Here is a 22,137-nt window from a genome sequence, read left to right as displayed (position 1 = left end):
GCTCCATGCAGCCACAGGGAACCCTAAACAACAGGACAGGCTCACTTTGACTGATACTGACTGTACTGCAGGCTGGAGAATCAGGGGGAGGGGCCAGCACTGCACAAATTCTAGAGGTCCAGGGAGGAAGAGGAGGATTATAGCCCAGGCAAGTGAAGGAGCAGCACAAAGAGCTGTCTGTCATGTCGCTGTGTGCTCCTGCAGGTCTGTAGTCCTTCTGGGATCGCACTTTTAATAGTTTTAACAATTTACTTTACATGCAGCACTACAACATTTCAATTCACATTATGATTATTTAGGTGAGGCCATGGCCCCCCAGTAAACACCATTGTGTGTGACCCTACCCTCAAAGGGTATTGCTGGTAAAATTGATTTCAACTGTTAGTTGAATTTGGTTGACTTAACGATTGATCTACAGCTGCAACCAATGTAAGAAATTATTGAGCTGTATACATTCTTGTTGGCGGCTGCCACACCCCTTCCTATAGACTTGCATTGAGGGGCGTGGTGTGACATCACGAAGGGCGTGGCCGACCCCTGCAGCGTGCACACAGAGTACCCCTAAGTTGAATCCTAATAAAAAAATTAAAAAAAACCTGCATTTTTGCTCAAAAACAAAACCCTGCTTGTGTATGTGTGTATAAACAAATACCTGCATGTGTATATAAAAGAAGCCTAAAAGTAGTTTGATCTGAAATGTTGACATGACAAGTATGTAAATTATAAAAGAAGTCATGAAAGGGGAAAACTTTTTTTTTTTTTCCACCTCACCTTCTTTCTTACATGAAACATTAAATATCTTTGTGTTTTTAATCATTTTTTTTTTTTCTTTTTTTTTTTTTTAGGGCTGCTTTGTAAAGCTGCAGTACAGACTATCTTTTTACTTATTTTGGTTGGTATGGTCTGGTATTGCTATAACTGGCACACAGGTAAGCACCTGGATTTATTAACTCAAAGTACTTTGGGGGAATTATCATTACTGTCTGTAGTGGACGTGTTTTTTACAGTCAATAATTTTCAGCTGTGACTGACGTGTGGCAAATTTTTGATATAGGAAAATAAACAAATCACAAAAAAAGTGAAGGTGGTGCTCATCCAAATGAGATGTAACTTGCAGAAGAAAAAATTGTTCAGACTCACCTGGTGTAAGTGAAGGGTCTCCCGAGTTTCTCCGGGTACCACTCCACTAACACCCCAGAGCCAAAATCACGTATCCAATGCAAGATAAATCCACTCCAAAATATCTACTTCATACGAAAGTAGAGAGCGCAGTCCAGGCCCCAGATCCTCTTCTCAGTACATCCAGGCATAAAATATGATAAACAAGAAATACAAAAAAGGACCAGCACTCAGAGTGCAATTTGTACAATAAATGAATGTAGCACATGAAAGAGAATAAAACTCACTCCAGAACCCACTTCCAGGTAGGTGTTCCCACAATCACTCCCGTGGCTTCCAGCTTTCTCATATATAAGAACAGTTCCAGTGCGTGTAGAAGCAGGATTTCATCTACTTGATTAAAAAAAAATGTCAATAGCAACGCGTTTCTCTGTATGTGGCACAGTTCTCCTTCCTCAGGCTCAGGTACAAATGACAATACAGCACATGAATAGACTTACGAAAATATTCTTACTCCACCCATCTAATGAGCATCATGCAATTCATGGCTTCCGGGGACGCCGGCACTGGAGTTTAAAAAGTTTCAGCCCGCTGGGATTAGTATAACATATGGTTCACTACCAATGTTATGGATCCGGTATTGTAGAGTGCTTTCACTTCCAGTTCAATTGTATACACGTCACCATCTTCCAGAGGGAGGATGTTCTTCTAGGCTGAGGAATTACGCAGTTTACTATCCCCTCCTTTTCAGTGACACGCATAATGCGTGTCACCAACCGGAAGTCTAAAAAAAAGCATAGCGGCAACAAGCTGGGAGAATAATGAAGCACACACGGGCTCCCGTGGGTTTGGTGGAACGCTTCACGCGTTCCAGACCAAAATCTTAATGACCTCTCAAATAAAAATAAATACAATAAAAATGGATATCGATATATGGGCTGGAATCTAGGCTAAATGGTGGTAATAATGATAAAAATATAAATGACATTTTGAAAATTAGTGATGACCATATAGTCAAAACAATATATAACATAATGCTAACCGATACAGCATATCATACTAGATTATACCATGCTATATGATACATACAGTAATAAAAATTTAAAAAATTATTTTAATAAAATTTAATTAAAATTAAGAGCCCGTACCGGGAAAAATATTGTTGCTCCATCAGTACCACGGAAGCAATAGAAGATTAAAGTGAAAACGATGAATTCTATCCGCTTGAAAGGGATATATAAGTGCGGTTCGATACAGTGTGTGTAAGCACATAGCCCATAAGACCACTCAGATCATGATTTTTTTATTGAAAAGTGAACAACCATGGCCACACGGCCTAACACACAGTAATCACAATATACAGGCATAGGAGGCTGCAAGGCCCAGATGAGCTAATGTTGACAGTCAGAATGCAGGCAACAGGATAAAACGATGTGCGTCGTTCGGGCCTCAGGTAATAAAAAAACACAAAAACAAAGAACTGTCAGCAGATACTGACTAAAACTTTGGCGCACCTGAAGGTGAACCTTGTATAGCACACACCACCAGGGAAGAGGGGAACATGAAGAGGAAAAAATAAATAAATAATGGATTATAATAGGAAGTCCAATACAAGCACGACCTGACACAAAACCCATGGGGATCTCATGAGCACCATCCTCTATGGGGGTCGAGGAATATTCATGGAGTACGTGCATTGTGTGAGAGGAGAGGAGCACCACGTCCCCCACACTTGTATAAATTTACCCGGACACTTCCTGTTCTTACAAACTAAATGGAAAAGGGGAATAACAGCGTTAACTAGAGACTTCCACTGAGACAGGGTGGGAGGCCTAGGGTCCATCCATTTGAGAGCGATCGTCTTCCTGGCCAGGAACAAGGTCTCCCGTAGAAATGTGCGGACATGATGTGTCCACAGCTCCTCATCCATGACTCCGAATAGGCACACAAGAGGGTCATGTGGGGGGGGGGGGGGGTTTAAGGCTGTATCAGGGCGGCCAGGGTGTGAAGAACAGTATGCCAGAAGGCAACAATCTGAGGGCAGTCCCAGATAAGGTGCCAGAAATCTGCTCTAGCTGCACCACATCGGTGACAGGCATCTATACAATTTAGTTGGAGTAATATAACTATAGTGGATAATGTTTAGTTGAATCAATTTATTATTGGCATCGGGAGTCGCCAACATGTGAGAAGACAAAATCTCCTCCCAGTCATCTCCTGAGAGGTTAGGGAGAAGCGACTGCCAATACGTCTTTGCCAGAAGAGGGGACCGGACGTTCCTAGCCTGGATGAGGTGTGTGTATAGGATAGACACCATACCTCTAGGACCCTGCGATTTCAAAATCTCAGATCATGATTTTAGGAGAAACTTTACCATACACTATAAATCTATATTTAAATTGCGAGTCCAAATATCTCATATTTATTAAAATGCCCCTGTGGCCTCAGATATATAGGTCGAACCATAAACCAACTGAGACAGAGATTAAACAAACATAAATCTAATATTAAGAATAAATATGAGCTCCATAGTGTCTCTATACACTTTTCTAGACATCATAATGGAGACCCTAGTGAATTGAGGGCTTTTCCACTTGCTGTGCCATAGGGAGATGTATTGGCTCTTTCAACTAAAACCCTTGATCCCTCACAGCCTGAATGAGTGTCTAGAATTGTATTTTTAGGTAGGTGTATGTATAATATATATATATATATATATATATATATATATATATATATATATATATAATAATATGAGCAGCAGAGTACCCCTTTAGGCTTTAACAAACATACTTTAGCATCTTAAATAACATTTGCCTTCAAAGTTCATTTTGTATAAAACAGTCAAACAAAAAGTCAATTGACAAACTGACAGTCAAAAAAAGTCAATCGAAAACCGTTTTTTTAAAAAATTTATTTATTTTTTGTCGCAGTGACAAATTCCTGACCACTGCATCCACAATTTTTTTGCTCCAAACCACAGCCAAAGTCTAAAAACACTGGAAACATCGCTAAATTCCTCCCTCTGTGTAGATTTGATTGAAATCTTTGTTTCTGCCATAACTTTTGCCACATAAAATCAGGTCAGGATGTTTGCGGACTGGCCACACAGTACAGAACCGTAGTTCATGACACGGACCACAAATGCACCCTAAATAAGGGCTGATCAGTAATAATTCACTTAGTGACACTTGTGCATACTACCCAGATTGCTGATGTCTGGCCACACAGCACAGAACAGGCATTGCTGGCATGGACCACAGAGGCCCCCAGAAAAGTGCAAATAATAAAAAAATAAAAAGCCTACCTTATTAACATCTTAAGGACGTACCTGTACGCCCTGTGCCCGCTCCCGTTATTTAACGCGAATGGTAGCTGGGACCCGTGGCTAATACCGGACATCATCGATCGTGGTGATGTCCTGTATTAACCCTTTAGATAAAAAAAAAATTAAAAAGCATTACCGGCAGCTCAGTCGGGCTGATTGGGACCACTGCTGTGAAACCACGGTGTCCCGATCAGCTGTACGGACACTAAGAGGATCCCTACCTGCCTCCTCATGGTCTAGGCAGGAGCAGTCGAGCACTATGGCATAGCATTGATCAGTATGGGCAATCAGTGTAATGCATGTTATAGTCATAGGGGATATAACCTTGCAAAAAAAAGGTGACAAAGTTAATGAAGATGATTTAATCACGTACCTAATAAAAGTTTGAATCCCCCCTTTTCCCATTTATAAAAAAACTGTAAATAAAAATAAATATATACTTATGTGGTATCTGTGTGCGTAAATGTCCGATCTATAAAAATATATATAATTAATTAAACTGCACGGTCAATGGCGTACACGTAAAAAATATTCCAAAGTTCAAAATAGTGTATTTTTTGTCACTTTTTATAAAATTAAATAAAAAGCAATTAAAATGTCTGATCAAAACAAAAATGGTACCGCTAAAAACCTCAGATCACGGCACAAAAAAAAAAGTGAGCCCTTAAACATCCCCGTATGTGGAAAAAGAAAAAAAATTATAGGTGTCAGAAGAGGACATTTTTAACCATATTAATTTTCATGCATGTAGTTAGGATTTTTTCCAGAAGTACGACAAAATCAAACCTATATAAGTAGGGTATCATTTTAATCATATGGACCTACAGAATAAAGAGGTGTCATTTTTACTGAAAATTGAACTGCGTAGCAATGGAAGCCCCCAAAATTTATTTTTCAAATTTTGTCGCACAATGATTTTTGGGGGGTTTTGCCGTAGATTTTTGGGTTAAACGACTGATGTTATTACAAAGTAGAATTGGTGGCGCAAAAAAAAAAAAGCCATCATATGGGTCTGTAGGTGCAAAAAAATGGAAAAACCCTGAGTCCTTTAAGGGGTTAAAGTAAAAGTAAAAAATCACTACACTACACACTGAAATAAAGTAAAAACACTATACATTTACACATGCATGGGGAGATTTATCAAAACCTGTCTAGAGGAAAAGTTGCCTATAGCACCGATTTTTGAAAAATGAAAGAAGCAATCCAATAATCCAATTGGTTGCTATGGGCAGCTCAGCAATTTTTCCCCTAGACAGGTTTTGATAAATCTTTCCCATAATCTCCATTACAAACAAGGACCTTCACTTACCTCCCACCACTCCCCCAGTGCCACTGGTATCGCTGTCCCATCCTCCGATGCGGTCTTCCTGCTTCTGGGGCCCAATATGCAACACTGGAGCTCCGCTAATCGCTGGTAGCAACGGTGTTCCTGGTGCCTTTGTCCAATATGCCATATTACCGCTCAGCCAATCTCTGGCAAAGGTGGGACACCCCTGTGGCCTGTGATTAGCTGAGCTGCAGTGTTGCGTGTCTGGCTCTAGAAGCAGGAAGAGGACTGCACTGGAAAATAGGAGGACGATACCAGAAGCATTAGAAGAGCGGCGGGAGGTTAGTCAACATTTTTTTTATTTTAATTGCAGCAGCCTGAGTACTCTTTTAAGGGGTTAAGTTGCAACATAATGTGCTGCTGTTTTCAGCAATCTGTCCCTTATGCAAGGATATAATGTAGATTCTGAGACTTTCCATTCAACAGCTCTTTACGCTTGGATGTACTCTAGGTTCAAAGAGCATATACCCAAAAGCAGTTAAAGGACCAACCAATTAAAATGTCTATCCCAATGTTATGCTGTCCAACACAGTCTCCCCCCCCCCCCCCCCCCTTTCACCAGTTGCTCTGGCCACCTCCTGACAGCCACTGTAATTGAATAGCTGAGCTTAATTTGCATATGTTTTTATACTAACATTCAATTAACCATAGAGACTGCTGACAGGTTCTGCTCCAGTTCATCAATATTATTGGCCAGGCATCTAGCATTGGTCAACATGCAAGTTTTTAGAACATATAATAATAATATATGTGTATGGATGTTTAATTAATGACTCTTATCCTTATTACCAATACTAATACCTCCACCTACTCTGAATTCTCTGTCTACTGTGTTCTACATTTGTAGTTACTCACGCCCCCATAATGGAAGTCCCTGAAATAATTAAGAGCCCTCCACTTACCGGCTATCTTTGTAATTGGTGCCAATGTGTACCATGATCGCTGGATCCTTACCTACCCCTCCCAGAAAACTGTGAGTCTGATCTCTAATAATCACCCATTCTGAGAGATTTTTAACTTGAGCGCCAGAAAGACAACACAAAAATGTTCCCGGTCTATGTGACTCCTCACTCAATCTGTTCCCCTTTTATAATTGATCAGTACCAGCATATGTCTGGCCAGTCATGGACTCCTATTCTACTACTTAATCATTTGGGATGTGCCAGATCAGGACTAGCCTCTCTGACATGCTTGCCTAAAGTTGTATCATTCCTGTATGTATGTTCCAAAACTCTTTAGTTTCTACGCAATGCACTTTTCAGTAAAAATGGCACATTATCTTTTGTAAGTCTATATACAATTTAAACAATACCTTATTTATATACGTTTTGTTTTACTACTTTAAATAACTTTTTGTACAAAAATTTGTATGCTTAAAATTGTTTATATGAGGGCAAATTTTTTGCGCTGTGGTCTGTACTTTTATTACCATTTCTGCTATATGAAGTGCCTAAAATTTTGGACTTTCGGATATTTTTATGTTTATGCCATTGACCACGCAGTTTAGTTAAAATATTTCAATAGTTTGTACACACGTTTATATTAAAGGAGATGTCTCGTGTAGAACATTTTCTTTCCCAAAATGGCAGAAAAAATAAATAAAATAAAAAAATATATATATATATAATAATATATTTTAATATAGAGAAGGCCTGACTCACTGACTCTTCAACGCCCAGCCTAAACCCTTGGACCTAGAAAGCTGAATTTTTTCACAGGTGTTGTTTTTAAGACGTATACAAGGAATAAGAAAGGATTTTTCGGGGGATGGAAAAGTCCATTATTTTTGAAGCTAGATGTGTGTATGTGTATATGTTCCAGCATCACGTCCAAACGGCTAGAGATATTAACATGAATCTTGGCACACATGTTACTTATATGTCAGCAACAAACATAGGATAGGTAATTTAACCCTTATTCACCCCCATTTGCCAGGGTCTGGGTTTTGGTTTAACCCCTTAAGGACTGAGCCCTTTTTCACCTTAAGGACTCGGCCATTTTTTGCAAATCTGACCACTGTCACTTTAAACATTAATAACTCTGGAATGCTTTTAGTTATCATTCTGATTCCGAGATTGTTTTTTTGTGACATATTCTACTTTAACATAGTGGTAAAATTTTTTGGTAACTTGCATCCTTTCTTGGTGAAAAATCCCAAAATTTGATGAAAAATTTGAAAATTTAGCATTTTTCTAACTTTGAAGCTCTCTGCTTGTAAGGAAAATGGATATTCCAAATAATTTTTTTTTATTCACATATACAATATGTCTACTTTATGTTTGCATCATAAAATTTATGAGTTTTTACTTTTGGAAGACACCAGAGGGCTTCAAAGTTCCTCAGCAATTTTCCAATTTTTCACAAAATTTTGAAACTCGCTTTTTTTCAGGGACCAGTTCAGGTTTGAAGTGGATTTGAAGGGTCTTCATCTTAGAAATACCCCATAAAAGACCCCATTATAAAAACTGCACCCCCGAAAGTATTCAAAATGACATTCAGTAAGTGTATTAACCCGGGTTTCACAGGAATAGCAGCAAAGTGAAGGAGAAAATTCACAATCTTCATTTTTTACACTCGCATGTTCTTGTAGACCCAATTTTTGAATTTTTGCAAGGGGTAAAAAGGAGAAAATTTTTACTTGTATTTGAAACCCAATTTCTCTCGAGTAAGCACATACCTCATATGTCTATGTAAAGTGTTCGGCGGGCGCAGTAGAGGGCTCAGAAGGGAAGGAGCGTCAAATGGTTTTTGGGGGGCATGTCGCCTTTAGGAAGCCCCTATGGTGCCAGAACAGCAAAAAAAAAAACACATGGCATACCATTTTGGAAACTAGACCCCTCGGGGAACGTAACAAGGGGTAATGTGAACCTTAATAAAAAAAAAAAATGCTTGGTTTCCCTAAAGTTTTACATTTTTAAAAAGGGTAATAGCAGAAAATACCCCCCAAAATTTGAAGCCCAATTTCTCCCGATTCAGAAAACACCCCATATGGGGGTGAAAAGTGCTCTGCTGGCGCACTACAGGTCTCAGAAGAGAAGGAGTCACATTTGGCTTTTTTGAAGGAAATTTTGCTCTGGGGGCATGCCGCATTTAGGAAGCCCCTATGGTGCCAGGACAGCAAAAAAAAAACACATGGCATACCATTTTGGAAACTAGACCCCTCGGGGAACGTAACAAGGGGCAAAGGGAACCTTAATACCCTACAGGTGTTTCACGACTTTTGCATATGTAAAAAAAAATAAAAAATTTTTACCTAAAATGCTTGGTTTCCCAAAAAATTTACATTTATACAAAGGGTTAAAGCAGAGAATACCCCCCAAAATTTGAAGCCCAACTTCTCCCGATTCAGAAAACACCCCATATGGGGGTGGAAAGTGCTCTGCTGGCACACTACACGTCTCAGAAGAGAAGGAGTCACATTTGGCTTTTTGAAAGCAAATTTTGCTCTGGGGGCATGCCGCATTTAGGAAGCCCCTATGGTGCCAGGACAGAAAAAAAAAACCCACATGGCATAACATTTTGGAAACTAGACCCCTCGGGGAATGTAACAAGGGGTTAAGTGAACCTTAATACCCCACAGGCGTTTCACGACTATTGCATATGTAAAAAAAAATAAAAAAAATTTACCTAAAATGCTTCTTTTCCCAAAAACTTTACATTTTTAAAAAGGGTAAAAGCAGAAAAAAAATCCAAAATTTGAAGCCCAATTTCTCCCGAGTACAGCGATACCCCATATGTGACCCTTAACTGTTGCCTTGAAATACGACAGGGCTCCAAAGTGAGAGCGCCATGCGCTCCCAAACAGGGTGCCTCCAGCTGTTGCAAAACTCCCAGCATGCCTGGACAGTCAACGGCTGTCCGACAATACTGGGAGTTGTTGTTTTGCAACAGCTGGAGGCTCCGTTTTGGAAACCGTGGCGTACCAGACGTTTTTCATTTTTATTGGGGAGGGGAGGGGGGTTGTGTAGGGGTATGTGTATATGTAGTGTTTTTTACTTTTTATTTTATTTTTTGTGGTAGTGTAGTGTAGTGTTTTTAGGTTACAGTCGCACGGGCGGGGGGTTCACAGTAGTTTCTCGCTGGCAGTTTGAGCTGTTGCAGAAAATTTGCTGCTGCTCAAACTTGCAGCCCGATACTTACTGTAAGCCTCCGCCCATGTGAGTGTACCCTGTACGTTCACATTGGGGGGGACATCCAGCTGTTGCAAAACTACAACTCCCAGCATGCGCTGACAGACTGTACATGCTGAGAGTTTTAGTTTTGCAACAGCTGTAGGCACACTGGTTATGTATCACGGAGTTTGTGACCTTACTCAGTGTTTCAAAACCAGTGTGCCTCCAGCTGTTGCAAAACTACAACTCCCAGCATGTACGGTGCATGGTGTAAGGTGACTGCTGGGAGTTGTAGTTTGCAACAGCTGGAGGCACACCGGTCGTGAAACACTGAGTTAGGTAAAAAAAAAGCTCTGAGTTTCACAACCAGTGTGCCTTCAGCTGTTGCAAAACTACAACTCTCAGCAGTCACCGACAGCCAACGGGCATGCTGGGAGTTGTAGTTATGCAACCAGCAGATGCACCACTACAACTCCCAGCATGCACTTTAGCTGTTTGTGCAAGCTGGGAGTTGTAGTTATACAACAGCTGAAGGTACACTTTTCCATAGAAAAAATGTGCCTCCAGCTGTTGCAAAACCATAAGTCCCAGCATGCCCATAAGGGAATTCTGGGAGTTGTGGTGGTCTGCCTCCTGCTGTTGCATAACTACAGCTCCCAGCATGCCCTTTTTGCATGCTGGGAGCTGTTGCTAAGCAACAGCAGGAGGCTGTAACTCGCCTCCTGCTGCTGCTCCATCGCAGGCTGTCCCTCGCCGTCGCTCCTGGGGCCCCGATGCCAACATGGACGCCGGGGATCGGGGTCCCCAGCACCCGGGGTCGTCTTCCCGCACCCGCTCACGCCCTCCGGAAGAGGGGCGGAGCGGGTGTGGGAGTGACGCCCGCAGCAGGCGGGTGTGGGAGTGCCACCTCACCCCTGCAGGCTCTGGCTGTTCGGGGCCGTCAGAGACGGCCCCGAACAGCCAGTAATTCCGGGTCACTGGAGACCCGATTGACCCGGAATCGCCGCAGATCGCTGGACTGAATTGTCCAGCGATCTGCGGCGATCGCCAACATGGGGGGGCATAATGACCCCCCTGGGCGATATGCCAGGATGCCTGCTGAATGATTTCAGCAGGCATCCGGCTCCGGTCCCCAACCGGCTAGCGGTGGGGACCGGAATTCCCACGGGCGTATGGATACGCCCTGCGTCCTTAAGGACTCGGGATGCAGGGCGTATCCATACGCCCTGCGTCCTTAAGAGGTTAAAGTCCCATGCAAATCAATGGAAAATGTATGTTCCCACATAACTTCTGGGTCGAGATAGGAGAATGGGAAAGGAGAACTGCATAGGAGGTTGGGATATGACAACAATATATGAGGACGGGATATGAAGTGAAAAGCTTCCTCCTTTGTTGATTTTCCTCCCCAACAAGGATTAGGAAGGAAAAACTGGACAACGCCGGGTACTCAGCTAGTAAAACTATAAAGAGGACTCGCCTGCTTCGCTCCATTTCTCCGCCGCGGTCTTCTTCCTGGTCTGGCTGTGGTCAGCACATCACGATGCCGGTCTGCAAATCACCGGCCGCAGCGATGTCCTGCCTGAACTGACGATAGGCCGAGCAGCAGTGTTATGGGACTCCGTCCTTACAGCTGATTGGGACTCCACTAATTGACCGTGTGTGTCCCAGCTTCTCTGAGCTACTGGCATTTAGATTTCAGCACTTTTGGAAGCTGTGATCAACTTTTAGCACGCTATAGTGCAGTTTTGGACTTTTTTTTTTTTTACGTTTATGCTGTCCACTGTATGGGATCGATCATTATTGTTATATTGTATTGCATTCAGCGATACCAAATATGTATGTTTACTTTTTTTTTGTGTGTGTGTGTGTGTGTGTAAAAAGGGAAAAGGGGTTTTTAATTTTTTTATTTGGGAAGAAGCTTATTCACATTTTTATTAAAACTTTTTTTTTTATGTCCCCACAGGGGACTATACATATTAATCCTTAGACTTCTATCCCTGTTCAGTGCTATGCATATGCATAGCACTGATCAATAATATTGGTCATATTGCTCTGGTCTTCTAGAATTCAAACCAGAGCAGCAGATCACCAGAGCAGCCGGGAGGCAGGTAAGAGGACCTCTGGCGGCCATCTTGGCTGATCAAATCCCAGTGATTTCGGCGCAAGTGGTCCGATCAGGCGCCTGCAGCACCACAGATACCGTGATCTGTATTGATCACAGTATCTGAGGGGTTAATGGCAGACATCAGCACGATCACTGATGTCTTCCATTCTCGTGGGTCCCTGGCTGATGATAGCAGTTGGGACCTGCCATGCATGTACATTTACGCCCATTGGGAAAGACTTATCAAAACCTGTCCAGAGGAAAAGTTGCCCATACCAACCAATCCGATTGCGTCTTTCATTTTTTTTTTTTTTTTTTTAGAAGGCCTGTGAAAAATGAAAGAAGCAATCTGATTTGCTATGGGCAACTCGGCAACTTTTCCTCTGGACAGGTTTTTATAAATCTCCCCATTGTCCTTTTTAAAAAGAAATTTCCTACAGTTAAAATCCTGCTTATAATCAATTTATGTTCTTCATTACCAGGTGCTGGCAGTTATTTCTGATGGGGTATTGATGACTCGAAACCCTTTCCAAGATTTCCGGATACTTGATTCTGGAACATTTGCATAGAACCTGAAGACTATCGTGCAGATTTACTGCTAAATATGTTAGATTTTTTTTGGTACATTTTTGTGCAAATTTTTTACACCTTTTTTGAGTGTTCAAAATTATTTCTAAAAGAGATTTTCTGCTAATGAGTAATATGTAAATATATCATAATGAAATGATACAGTATAATTTTCACAAGAACATGGTTTAAAGAATAATTAGTATATCTAAATAAACACCTCCTTTTGTGTGTGCTAAAATGTGAATAAACTGTGCATCTTGTGTTTTTGTTGAGGCTAAAGTTTTGGAAGAAGCAAAAATGTTGATCAGATTTTATTGGGAGGCCATTTATGACTAAAGTTTGATTTAACATGAGAAATGCATATTACTTGTCAAGTTGAAGAAATTACCCAATATCCTAAATTTTTTTGTATTTTGGGGTGCGTGGAGGTGTGGAAAAGAAAAAAGTGATCACCTACCCCGTTCCTCTGCAGGGCCTGTCCTAGTGTCTGCCGGTCCCTTGCTCATCTTCACTTGTTCCTTGTTTAGCCAATCACGGACTGTGGTGGGTGCAGTTAGTGATTGGCAGAGCATGCAAGTCATGCTGATAAACAAATGCTTTTTTACTAGCTGTGCTGGTATAATAGTCCATGTTCATTTACAGTGAATGTAGTCTGTGTGATCTTAAACCCTTAAAAGGGTACACCGGTGGGAAAAAAAAAATGTTTTCTAATCAACTGGTGCCGGAAAGTTTTACAGACAAGTACTGGAAGGATTAAGATTTGTAAATAGAAATAATTTACTAATCAGCTGCTGTATGCTGCAGAGGAAGCGGAGTTGTTATTTTCTGTCTGACCACAGTCTGCTCTGGATAGTTCCTTACATGGACAGAGGTATCAGCAGAGAACACTGTGATCAGACAAAAAAGCACTATACAACTTCCTGTGGAGCATACAGCAGCTGATGAGTACTGGAAGGATTAAGATTTTTTAATCATTTTACAAATCTGTTTTTACTTTTTGGCACCAGTTGATTTAAAAAAAATTATTTTCCACAGGAGTTCCCAGTCAAGAACACAGCCAATTTTATTTTTGCAATTTCGTCTTTCCCCCTCGCATTTTAAGAGGCATTACTCTTTTATACTTCCATCCACAGCCCCATATTAGGGTGGACAAATTAAACAAATATTTGCAAATATTGAAAGGTTTTGTTTTTACGCTGTACACTGGTAAAAATAACATGTTTTCTTTATTCTGTAGGTCTATAGCAAGCATGTCAAACTCAAAGGCTAACATGGGCCAAAAAAACAAGGTTTAAAAGAGTACTCCAGAAAAGGAAAATTGTACTCCATACTGCCAGCAGAAAAAAAAATTAAAAATAAATAAAGATGTACATACCTTCCTTCACTCCCCCGATGCCTCTGGTAACCCGCTCTGGTCTCTGCCACGATCCTCTTCCTGGTTGCCGGCAAGTCACACTGCGCTCGACCAATCACCGGCCGCAGCGAAGTCCCGACTCGGCCGGTGATAGGCTGAGTGGCAATGTGACATTTTCCTCCCTGGCACCTGGCACCTATCGCTGGCCGAGTCTGAACTTCGCTGCGGCCGGTGATTGGCTGAGCGCAGTATGACTCACTGACCACTGGCAAAGAGGAAGAGGATGGTGGCAGAGACCAGAGCGGGTTACCGGAGGCACCGGGGAGCGTATGAAGGTATGTACCTCTTTATTTTTTTACTGCTGGCAGTATGGAGTACAGTTTTCCTATTCTGGAGTACTCCTTTAAGTTTATGTGGGCCGCATAAAATTTTTTTTTTTTTTTTTAAATGCCCTCCCTGCACAACACCCCATGTCCCCTTTGCACAACAACCCATGCCCCCTGCACAACATCTCATGCCCCTCCCCTGCACAAGACCCCATTCCCCTCTCCTGCACAAGACCATATGCCCCCTTTGCACAAGACCCCATGCCCCCCCCCCCCCCTGCACAAGACTGTGCAGTATAGTTCCCCCACATTAGGTGCAGTACAGTTCCCCCACATTAGCTTGGCAGTACAGTTCCCCCACATTAGCTTGACAGTATAGTTCCCCCACATTAGGTTGGTAGTATAGTTCCCCCCACATTAGGTGCAGTATAGCTCCCCTACATTAGGTTTGGCAGTATAGTTCCCCCACATTCGGTGCAGTACAGTTCCCCCACAGACATACAGCCTTCAGGCATATACAGTGTATGGCTGAAGGCTGTATGCCTGTTTACTGCCCCACGTCAGTGTTCCGACCACCACTCCTCCGGTCTGGGGTCACGATCTACTGCTATGTCCTATGGGACCGGAGGAGCGGTGGTCGGAATGCCGGCGATGATGTGCTTATGAGTGGTGACTTACCATACCCGCGTGTCCTCCTCACTGCTCCACTCAGCTCTTCTCCTATGGGCGCAAGCACGGGATGTCAGTGATGTCCCTGCGTGTGCTACCTCCCGGCAACCACTGCGTTTTTAAAGTTAACGCGGGGCTGCAGAGAGGTAACTGGGGCATCCTTGTGTCCTGAAAAGATTTTTCGGGACACAGGGATGCCCCGAATGTGACGGGGCCCCCTGCGGGCATCAATAATTATCCGGCCCTGACCAGAGCAATGAATATCTTTGCCGGGCCGCAAAGATATTCATTGTGGCCCGCATGTTTGACACCCATGGTCTATATGATTAAACTAATACCCATTTTTACAAAATAAGTATGTTTAAAATCGCCTTATTTTGACCATTGATAAAGCAGCAATTTTGGACTTTTTAAATGTATTTTTCTATCTAGAGACCCATATGAGGGCTTGGTTTTTTTTTTTTTTTTCTGTAACCAATTGTTCTTTGTAATCACAAGTTAAATTTTACCATAAAATCTAAGTGGAACCGAAATATTATTTTGGTTTTTTGGATGCAGTGCACTTTATGTTAAAACGGACTATAATGATGATTTTTTTTCACTCGTTTTCACTGAGACGAGCGAAGTTACAGTGATTCGATTCGTCACAAACTTCTCGGCTCGGCAGTTGCTGACTTTAGCCTGCATAAATTAGTTCAGCTTTCAGGTGCTCTGGTGGGCTGGAAAAGGTGGATACAGTCCTAGGAGACTGAGCTGAGCTGAGTAGTTCTTGATGAATCGAATCACTATAACTTCGCTCATCTCTAATTTTCACAAAAAAAAATAAAAAAAATTTTAAGCTAGATTAGTATGTGTAAAATGCTCTATTCCAACCCCTATAACTTTTCTAAAATTTTTCCGTACACAGTGCTGTATGAGGGTACCACTTTTGTGTATATATGACTTCTTGATTCCTTTTTTTTTTTTCTTTCTGGGATGTTATGACAGAAAATCATACATTTTGGGCTTTGGTGAGTAGACCTCTGTTTTCCATCTCGGCTGGCAATCAGAACCAACGCATTGCCACAGAGTTGATCACAGCATGTGAGGGGTTAATGGCGGACATCAACACGATTGCTGATGTCTGCAATTACGGGCAGGTCCCTGGCTGCTGATACCAGCGGGGACCTATAGTCAGGGCCGGCCTTTGGGGTGTGCGAGCTGTGCACAGGGCGCCATCGAAACAGAGGTGCCGGGCAGCCGACACAGCTGGCAGTGTAACAGGCCGGTGCTAGTGGTTCCCAACCAGGGAATGCTGGGAATTGTAGTTAAATTATCTGTAATAAAAAAATTTGTTACAAAGATTTTTTCCCTCATTGTGTATGTTTATGAGGTAATGGGGGGGCCTCAAGGTTAGCTTGCACAGGGCGCCTGAAAACCTAAGGCCAGCCCTGACTATAGTCTATGATTTGAGCACAGCTCCTGTACAGGTCCATCCTGGGGCACCAAGTCACAGGCGCCCAAGGCATACCTGTATGCCCTGCGTCCTCTAGGGGTTGAAAATGGAAAAAGGGGTGATCTAAACTTTTAGCAAGGAAGGGGTAATTCACATTATTTTTTTGAGCAGTGTAATAAAAAAAATTAAAAGGGAACACTAAGATAGCACATCCTAGATCTGAATGAATGAACTAATTGTATGAAATACTTTTGTCTTCCAATCCATGGAAGTCTGGATATGGAGTCACACTCAAAGTGGAAAACCACACTACAGGCTGATCCAACTTTGATGTAATATCCTTAAAACAAGTCAAAATGAGGCTCAGTAGTGTGTGTGTCCTCCATGTGCCCGTTTGACATGCCTACAACTCCTGGGCATGCTCCTGATGAGGTGGCGGACAGTCTGTGGTGCAACGTGGTGTTAGTGGATGGAGCGAGACATGATGTGTTCAATCGGATTCAGGTCTGGGGAACGGGCTGGCCAGTCCATCGCATCAATGCTTTCCTCTTGCAGGAACTGCTGACACACTCCAGCCACATCAGGTCTAGCATTAGGAGGAACCCAGGGCCGACCGCACCAGCATATGGTTTCACAAGGGGTCTGAGGATCTCATCTGGGTACATAATGGCAGTCAGGCTACCTCTGGCAAGCACATGGAGGGCTGTGCGTCTCCCCCCCCCCCAAAGAAATGCCACCCCACACAATTACTGACCCACCGCCAAACTGGTCATGCTGGAGGATGCTGCAGGCAGCAGGACATTCTCCACGGCATCCCCAGACTCTGTCATGTCTGTCACATATGCTCAGTGTGAACCTGCTTTCATCTGTGAAGAGCACAGGGCACCAGTGGCGAATTTGCCAATCCTTGTGTTCTCTGGCAAATGCCAAATGCCCTGCACGGTTTTGTTCTCTAAGCACAACCCCCCCCTCCCCCCCCCCCCGTGTATGTCGGTCCTCATAGAGTCTGTTTCTGACCCAAACGGTGGACACATTTGGGCCTGCTGGAGGTCATTTTGCAGGGTTCTAGCAGTGCTCCTCCTTGCACAAAGGTGGAGGTAGCAGTCCTGCTGCTGGGTTGTTGCCTTCCTATGGCCTCCTCCACGTCTCCTGATATACTGTCCTGTCCCCTGGTTGCGCCTCCATGCTCTGGACACTACGCTTACAGACACAGCAAACCTTCTTGCTACAGCTCGCATTGTTGTGCCATCCTGGATGAGCTGCACCAGCTGACCCTCTTGTGTGGGTTGTAGACTCTGTCTCATGCTACCACTAGAGTGAAAGCCCCGCCAGCATTCAAAAGTTACCAAAACATCAGCAAGGAAGCATAGGAACTAAGAAGTGGTCTGTGGTCACCACCTGCAGAACCACTCCTTTATCGTGCTAATTGCCTATAACTTCCACCTGTTGTCTGTTCCATTTGCACAACAGCATGTAAAATTAATTGTCAATCAGTATTGCTTCCTGAGTGGACAGTGTGATTTCACAGAAGTGTGATTGATTTGGGTTACATTGTTTTGTTTAAGTGTTCCCTTTATTTTTTTGAGCTGTGTACATGGAATCTTTAGGTGTGGCATAGCACAGCATTGATCAGTGTTATTCATTGCGCAATTGCTCCAGGCTGCCATGGCTTACTGGAGCACTGATAGAAGAGGATTGAGGCGGGTAGGGACCCTCCACCTGACATTTCAGCTGATCGGGACCCCAATTTCACGACCACAGTGCTCTCTGACACCTCTGTCCATGTCAGGAACTGCCCGGAGCAAGAGAGGTTTGCTGTGGGCATTTTCTCCTACTCTGGACAGTTCTTGACACAGAGGTATCAGCAGAGAGCATTGTGGTCAGACAGAAAAGAACAACTCAACTTCCTCTCTAATATTTATCAGCTGATAAGTACTGGATGGATTAAGATTATTTAATGTACCTTCTGGCACCTGATGATTAAAAAAAAAAAGTTTTCCACCGGAGTACCCCTTTAAGGATGCAGCTAGCTTTATTTTTGCATAAGAGCCCTAACTTTTTTTTATTTTCATCCACAAAACCAGATAAGGGCTTGTTTGTTGCGCAACCCAAAAAGTATTATTTTCTGGGGAAAATGGTAGATGAGGGTCCCCTTACCTGCCTTCTGCTCCTTGGACACCGATCCAATGATGTAGCCTGGCTTAGCATAGCATTGGTTTAGGCACAGCATTATACAGTAAATTCAATCTAATGATTGCATATAAAAATCCCCTATGGGGACTTAAAAGGTACAAAATAAAAAGTTTCTAAAATTTTATAAAATTCCTTCCCGTAATATCAAATCCCCCACTTATTTTCCTATTTTGCAAAAAAAAGGAAAACATTTTACATATTTGGTATCGCCACGTGTGTAAATGTCCAAACTATTAAAATATGTTTATGATACTACATGGCTTACGGCATAAATGTAAAAAAAAAAACAATACCAAGCACCAAAAATACTGATTTTTTTTGTCTCATGATATATTAGAAATTTTTTTTATCAAAAGCGATCAAAAAGTCCCATCAAAACAAAATGTTTTCGATTAAAAACTGCAGATCACTGCACAAAAAAATTAGCCCACATAGACCCCCGTATACGGAAAAATAAAAGTTATAGGAGTCAGAAAATGTCAATTTTATGCATACCAATTTTGTTAAAGTATATTAAATAGAAAAACTGGGTATCCTTTTATGGTAAAATGAAAGATGTCATTACAAAGTACAATTGTTTGTGCAAAAAACAAGCCCTCATATAGGTCTGTAGGTGAAAAAAATGCTGCTTTTTGGTCACATGGGGCGGTTTCAAGCATACTCCTTTTGTTTAACCCCTTATATCTGTAAACTAGCTCACATTGGCATAGGTAACCTCAATTATCCCACATAATATTATATATACACATAAAATAAAATATCCAAGGAGCTAGATATAGTCACCTGGTCAAGCCCAATATCGTAATAACACTATACGGTCACATGACCCGGACCCCAGCGTAAAACATAATTGACTTAAACACAGAATAGCAGCTTGATGCAGTCACCTGACCAAGTCCAATCACATGACAACACTACTTGGTCACATGACCCGAGCCCCAGCATATACAATAGCTAGCATAAGCCCAAAGTAATAGATTACCATAGCATACACGCAGCCAAATCTGGTCACAAGATCACACCAGGCATACTCAAATAAGTAAACAAATTGCTCTGTATTGTATTAATCCTAGCATACATATACTTTCTAAACAATTTGTCAGCTATTGTATATGTTCCAATATGCTACCCACAGTGAAGAAAAAATATATGTAAAGTGAAAATATAATAATGAAAAATAAAAAATAATTAAAATAAATGAAAAACATTTTTATATAAAGAAAATTATATACTACAATAATAAAAAGTGTGAGAATATTCACCATCCCCTACAATAACACCCATAAATTAAAATCAAAATGCGCCCATTACTTTAATAAATATAAAATTGAATACGCAAAAATATTCTGCAACAAATACCACAAATGTAACTACAAAATATCCGATCTTATACTAGTACACACACATCCAGTCAATATTTGATAGAATGATCTGACCTACAAGTAGGAAGCAATACCATAATGCACTGCTCAAAAAAATAAAGGGAACACTTAAACAACACAATGTACCGTATTTATCGGCGTATAACACGCACTTCTTAGGCTAAAATTTTTAGCCTAAAGTCTATGTGCGTGTTATACGCCGATACACCCCCACGAAAGGCAGGGGGAGAGAGGCCGTCGCTGCCCGCTTCCCTCCCCCTGCCTTTCCTGGGGTCTAGAGCCCTGCTGCCGGCCCTTCTCTCCCCCTGGCTATCGGCGCCGCTGCCCGTTCTGTCTCCCTGACTATCGGTGCCGGCGCCCAGTTGCCTCCCCCCCATCCCCGGTGGCATAATTACCTGTTGCCGGGGTCGGGTCCGTGCTGCTTCAGGCCTCCGGTGTGCGTCCCCTGCGTCGTTGCTATGCGCTGCACGGTGCAGTGCATAGCAACGACGCAGGGGACGCACGCCGGAGGCCTGAAGCAGCGCAGACCCGACCCCGGCAACAGGTAATTATGCCACCGGGGATGGGGGGAGGCAACGGGGCAGCGGCACCAGCAATGGGTGCCGCTGCCCCTTCTCTCCCCCTGGCTGTCGGTGCTGGCAAGGGGGCGCTGGCATAGTTAGTCAGGGGGAGAGAAGGGCCGGCAGCAGGGCTCTAGACCCCAGGAAAGGCAGGGGGAGAGAAGCCGGCAGCGACGGCCTCTCTCCCCCTGCCTTTCCTGGGGGTGTATCGGGGTATACACGCGCACACACGCACCCTCATTTTACCATGGATATTTGGGTAAAAAAAATTTTTTACCCAAATATCCTTGGTAAAATGAGGGTGCGTGTTATAGGCCGGTGCGTGTTATAGGCCGGTGCGTGGTATAACTCCTAATCAATCACACTTCTGTGAAATCACACTGTCCACTCAGGAAGCAACACTGATTGACAATCAATTTCACATGCTGTTGCGCAAATGGAACAAACAACAGGCGGAAATTATAGGCAATTAGCAAGACACCTCCAATAAAGGAGTGGTTCTGCAGGTGGTGACCACAGACCACTTCTCAGTTCCTATGCTTCCTGGCTGATGTTTTGGTCACTTTTGAATGCATTCACTCTAGTGGTAGCATAAGCCGGAGTCTACAACCCACACAAGTGGCTCAGGTAGTGCAGCTTCTCCAGGATGGCACATCAATGCGAGCTGTGGCAAGAAGCTTTGCTGTGTCTGTCAGCGTAGTGTCCAGAGCATGGAGGCACTACCAGGAGACGTGGAGGAGGCCGTAGGAGGGCAACAACCCTGCAGCAGGACCACTAACTCTGCCTTTGTGCACTGCCAGAGCCCTGCAAAATGACCTCCAGCAGGCCGCAAATGTGTCCACTCAAACGGTCAGAAACAGACTCTATGAGGGTGGTATGAGGGCCTGACGTCCACAGGTGCGGGTTGTGTTTACAGCCCAACACTGTGCAGGACATTTGGCATTTGCCAGAGAACAGCAAGATTGGCAAGTTCGCCACTGGCGTCCTGTGCTCTTCACAGATGAAAGCAGGTTCACACTGAGCACATCTGGAGATGCCGTGAAGAACGTTCTGCTGCCTGCAACATCCTCCAGCATGACCAGTTTGGTGGTGGGTCAGTAATGGTGTGGGGTGACATTCCTTTTGGGGGCCGCACAGCCCTCCATGTGCTTGCCAGAGGTAGCCTGACTGCCATTAGGTACCCAGATGAGATCCTCAGACCCCTTGTGAGGCCATATACTTGTGCGGTTGGCCCTGTGTTCCTCCCAATGCAAGACAATGCTAGACCTCATGTGGCCAGAGTGTGTCAGCAGTTTCTGCAAGAGGAAGGCATTGATGCTATGGACTGGCCCGCCCATTCCCCAGACCTGAAGCCGATTGAGCACATTTGGGACATCATGTCTCGCTTCATCCACTAATGCCACGTTGCACCACAGACTGTCCAAGAGTTGGCGGATGCTTTAGTCTAGGTCTGGGAGGACATCCCTCAGGAGACCACCTCATCAGGAGCATGCCCAGGCGTTGTAGGGAGGTCATACGGGCATGTGGAGGCCACACACACTACTGAGCCTCATTTTGACTTGTTTTAAGGACATTACATCAAAGTTGGATCAACCTGTAGTGTGGTTTCCCACTTTGATTTTGAGTGTGATTCCATATCCAGACCTCCGTGGGTTGAC

General features: G+C 43.2%; 1 protein-coding gene across 4 annotated transcripts in view; it reads left to right on the top strand.

The window, feature by feature from the left end:
• Positions 1–13,033, top strand: part of LOC130368131 (tetraspanin-3-like) — a 71,832-nt gene extending 58,799 nt beyond the window's left edge. The window contains exons 6-7 of one of the 4 annotated variants that reach the window (XM_056571478.1): positions 846–929; positions 12,473–13,033. In XM_056571478.1, coding sequence (XP_056427453.1) covers positions 846–929; positions 12,473–12,559 — 171 coding nt within the window. In that variant the 3' untranslated portion in view covers positions 12,560–13,033. The remainder of the gene's footprint in view (positions 1–845; positions 930–12,472) is intronic. The other 3 variants (XM_056571487.1, XM_056571467.1, XM_056571494.1) reach the window with 3 other exon arrangements.
• The last annotated feature ends 9,104 nt before the right edge of the window (positions 13,034–22,137 follow it).

This window comes from Hyla sarda, chromosome 1 (genome assembly GCF_029499605.1).
Source record: "Hyla sarda isolate aHylSar1 chromosome 1, aHylSar1.hap1, whole genome shotgun sequence".
NCBI classification, from domain to species: domain Eukaryota; kingdom Metazoa; phylum Chordata; class Amphibia; order Anura; family Hylidae; genus Hyla; species Hyla sarda.
Note: the sequence above shows the minus strand (reverse complement) of the source record. Positions and strands in the feature narration are given on the sequence as shown.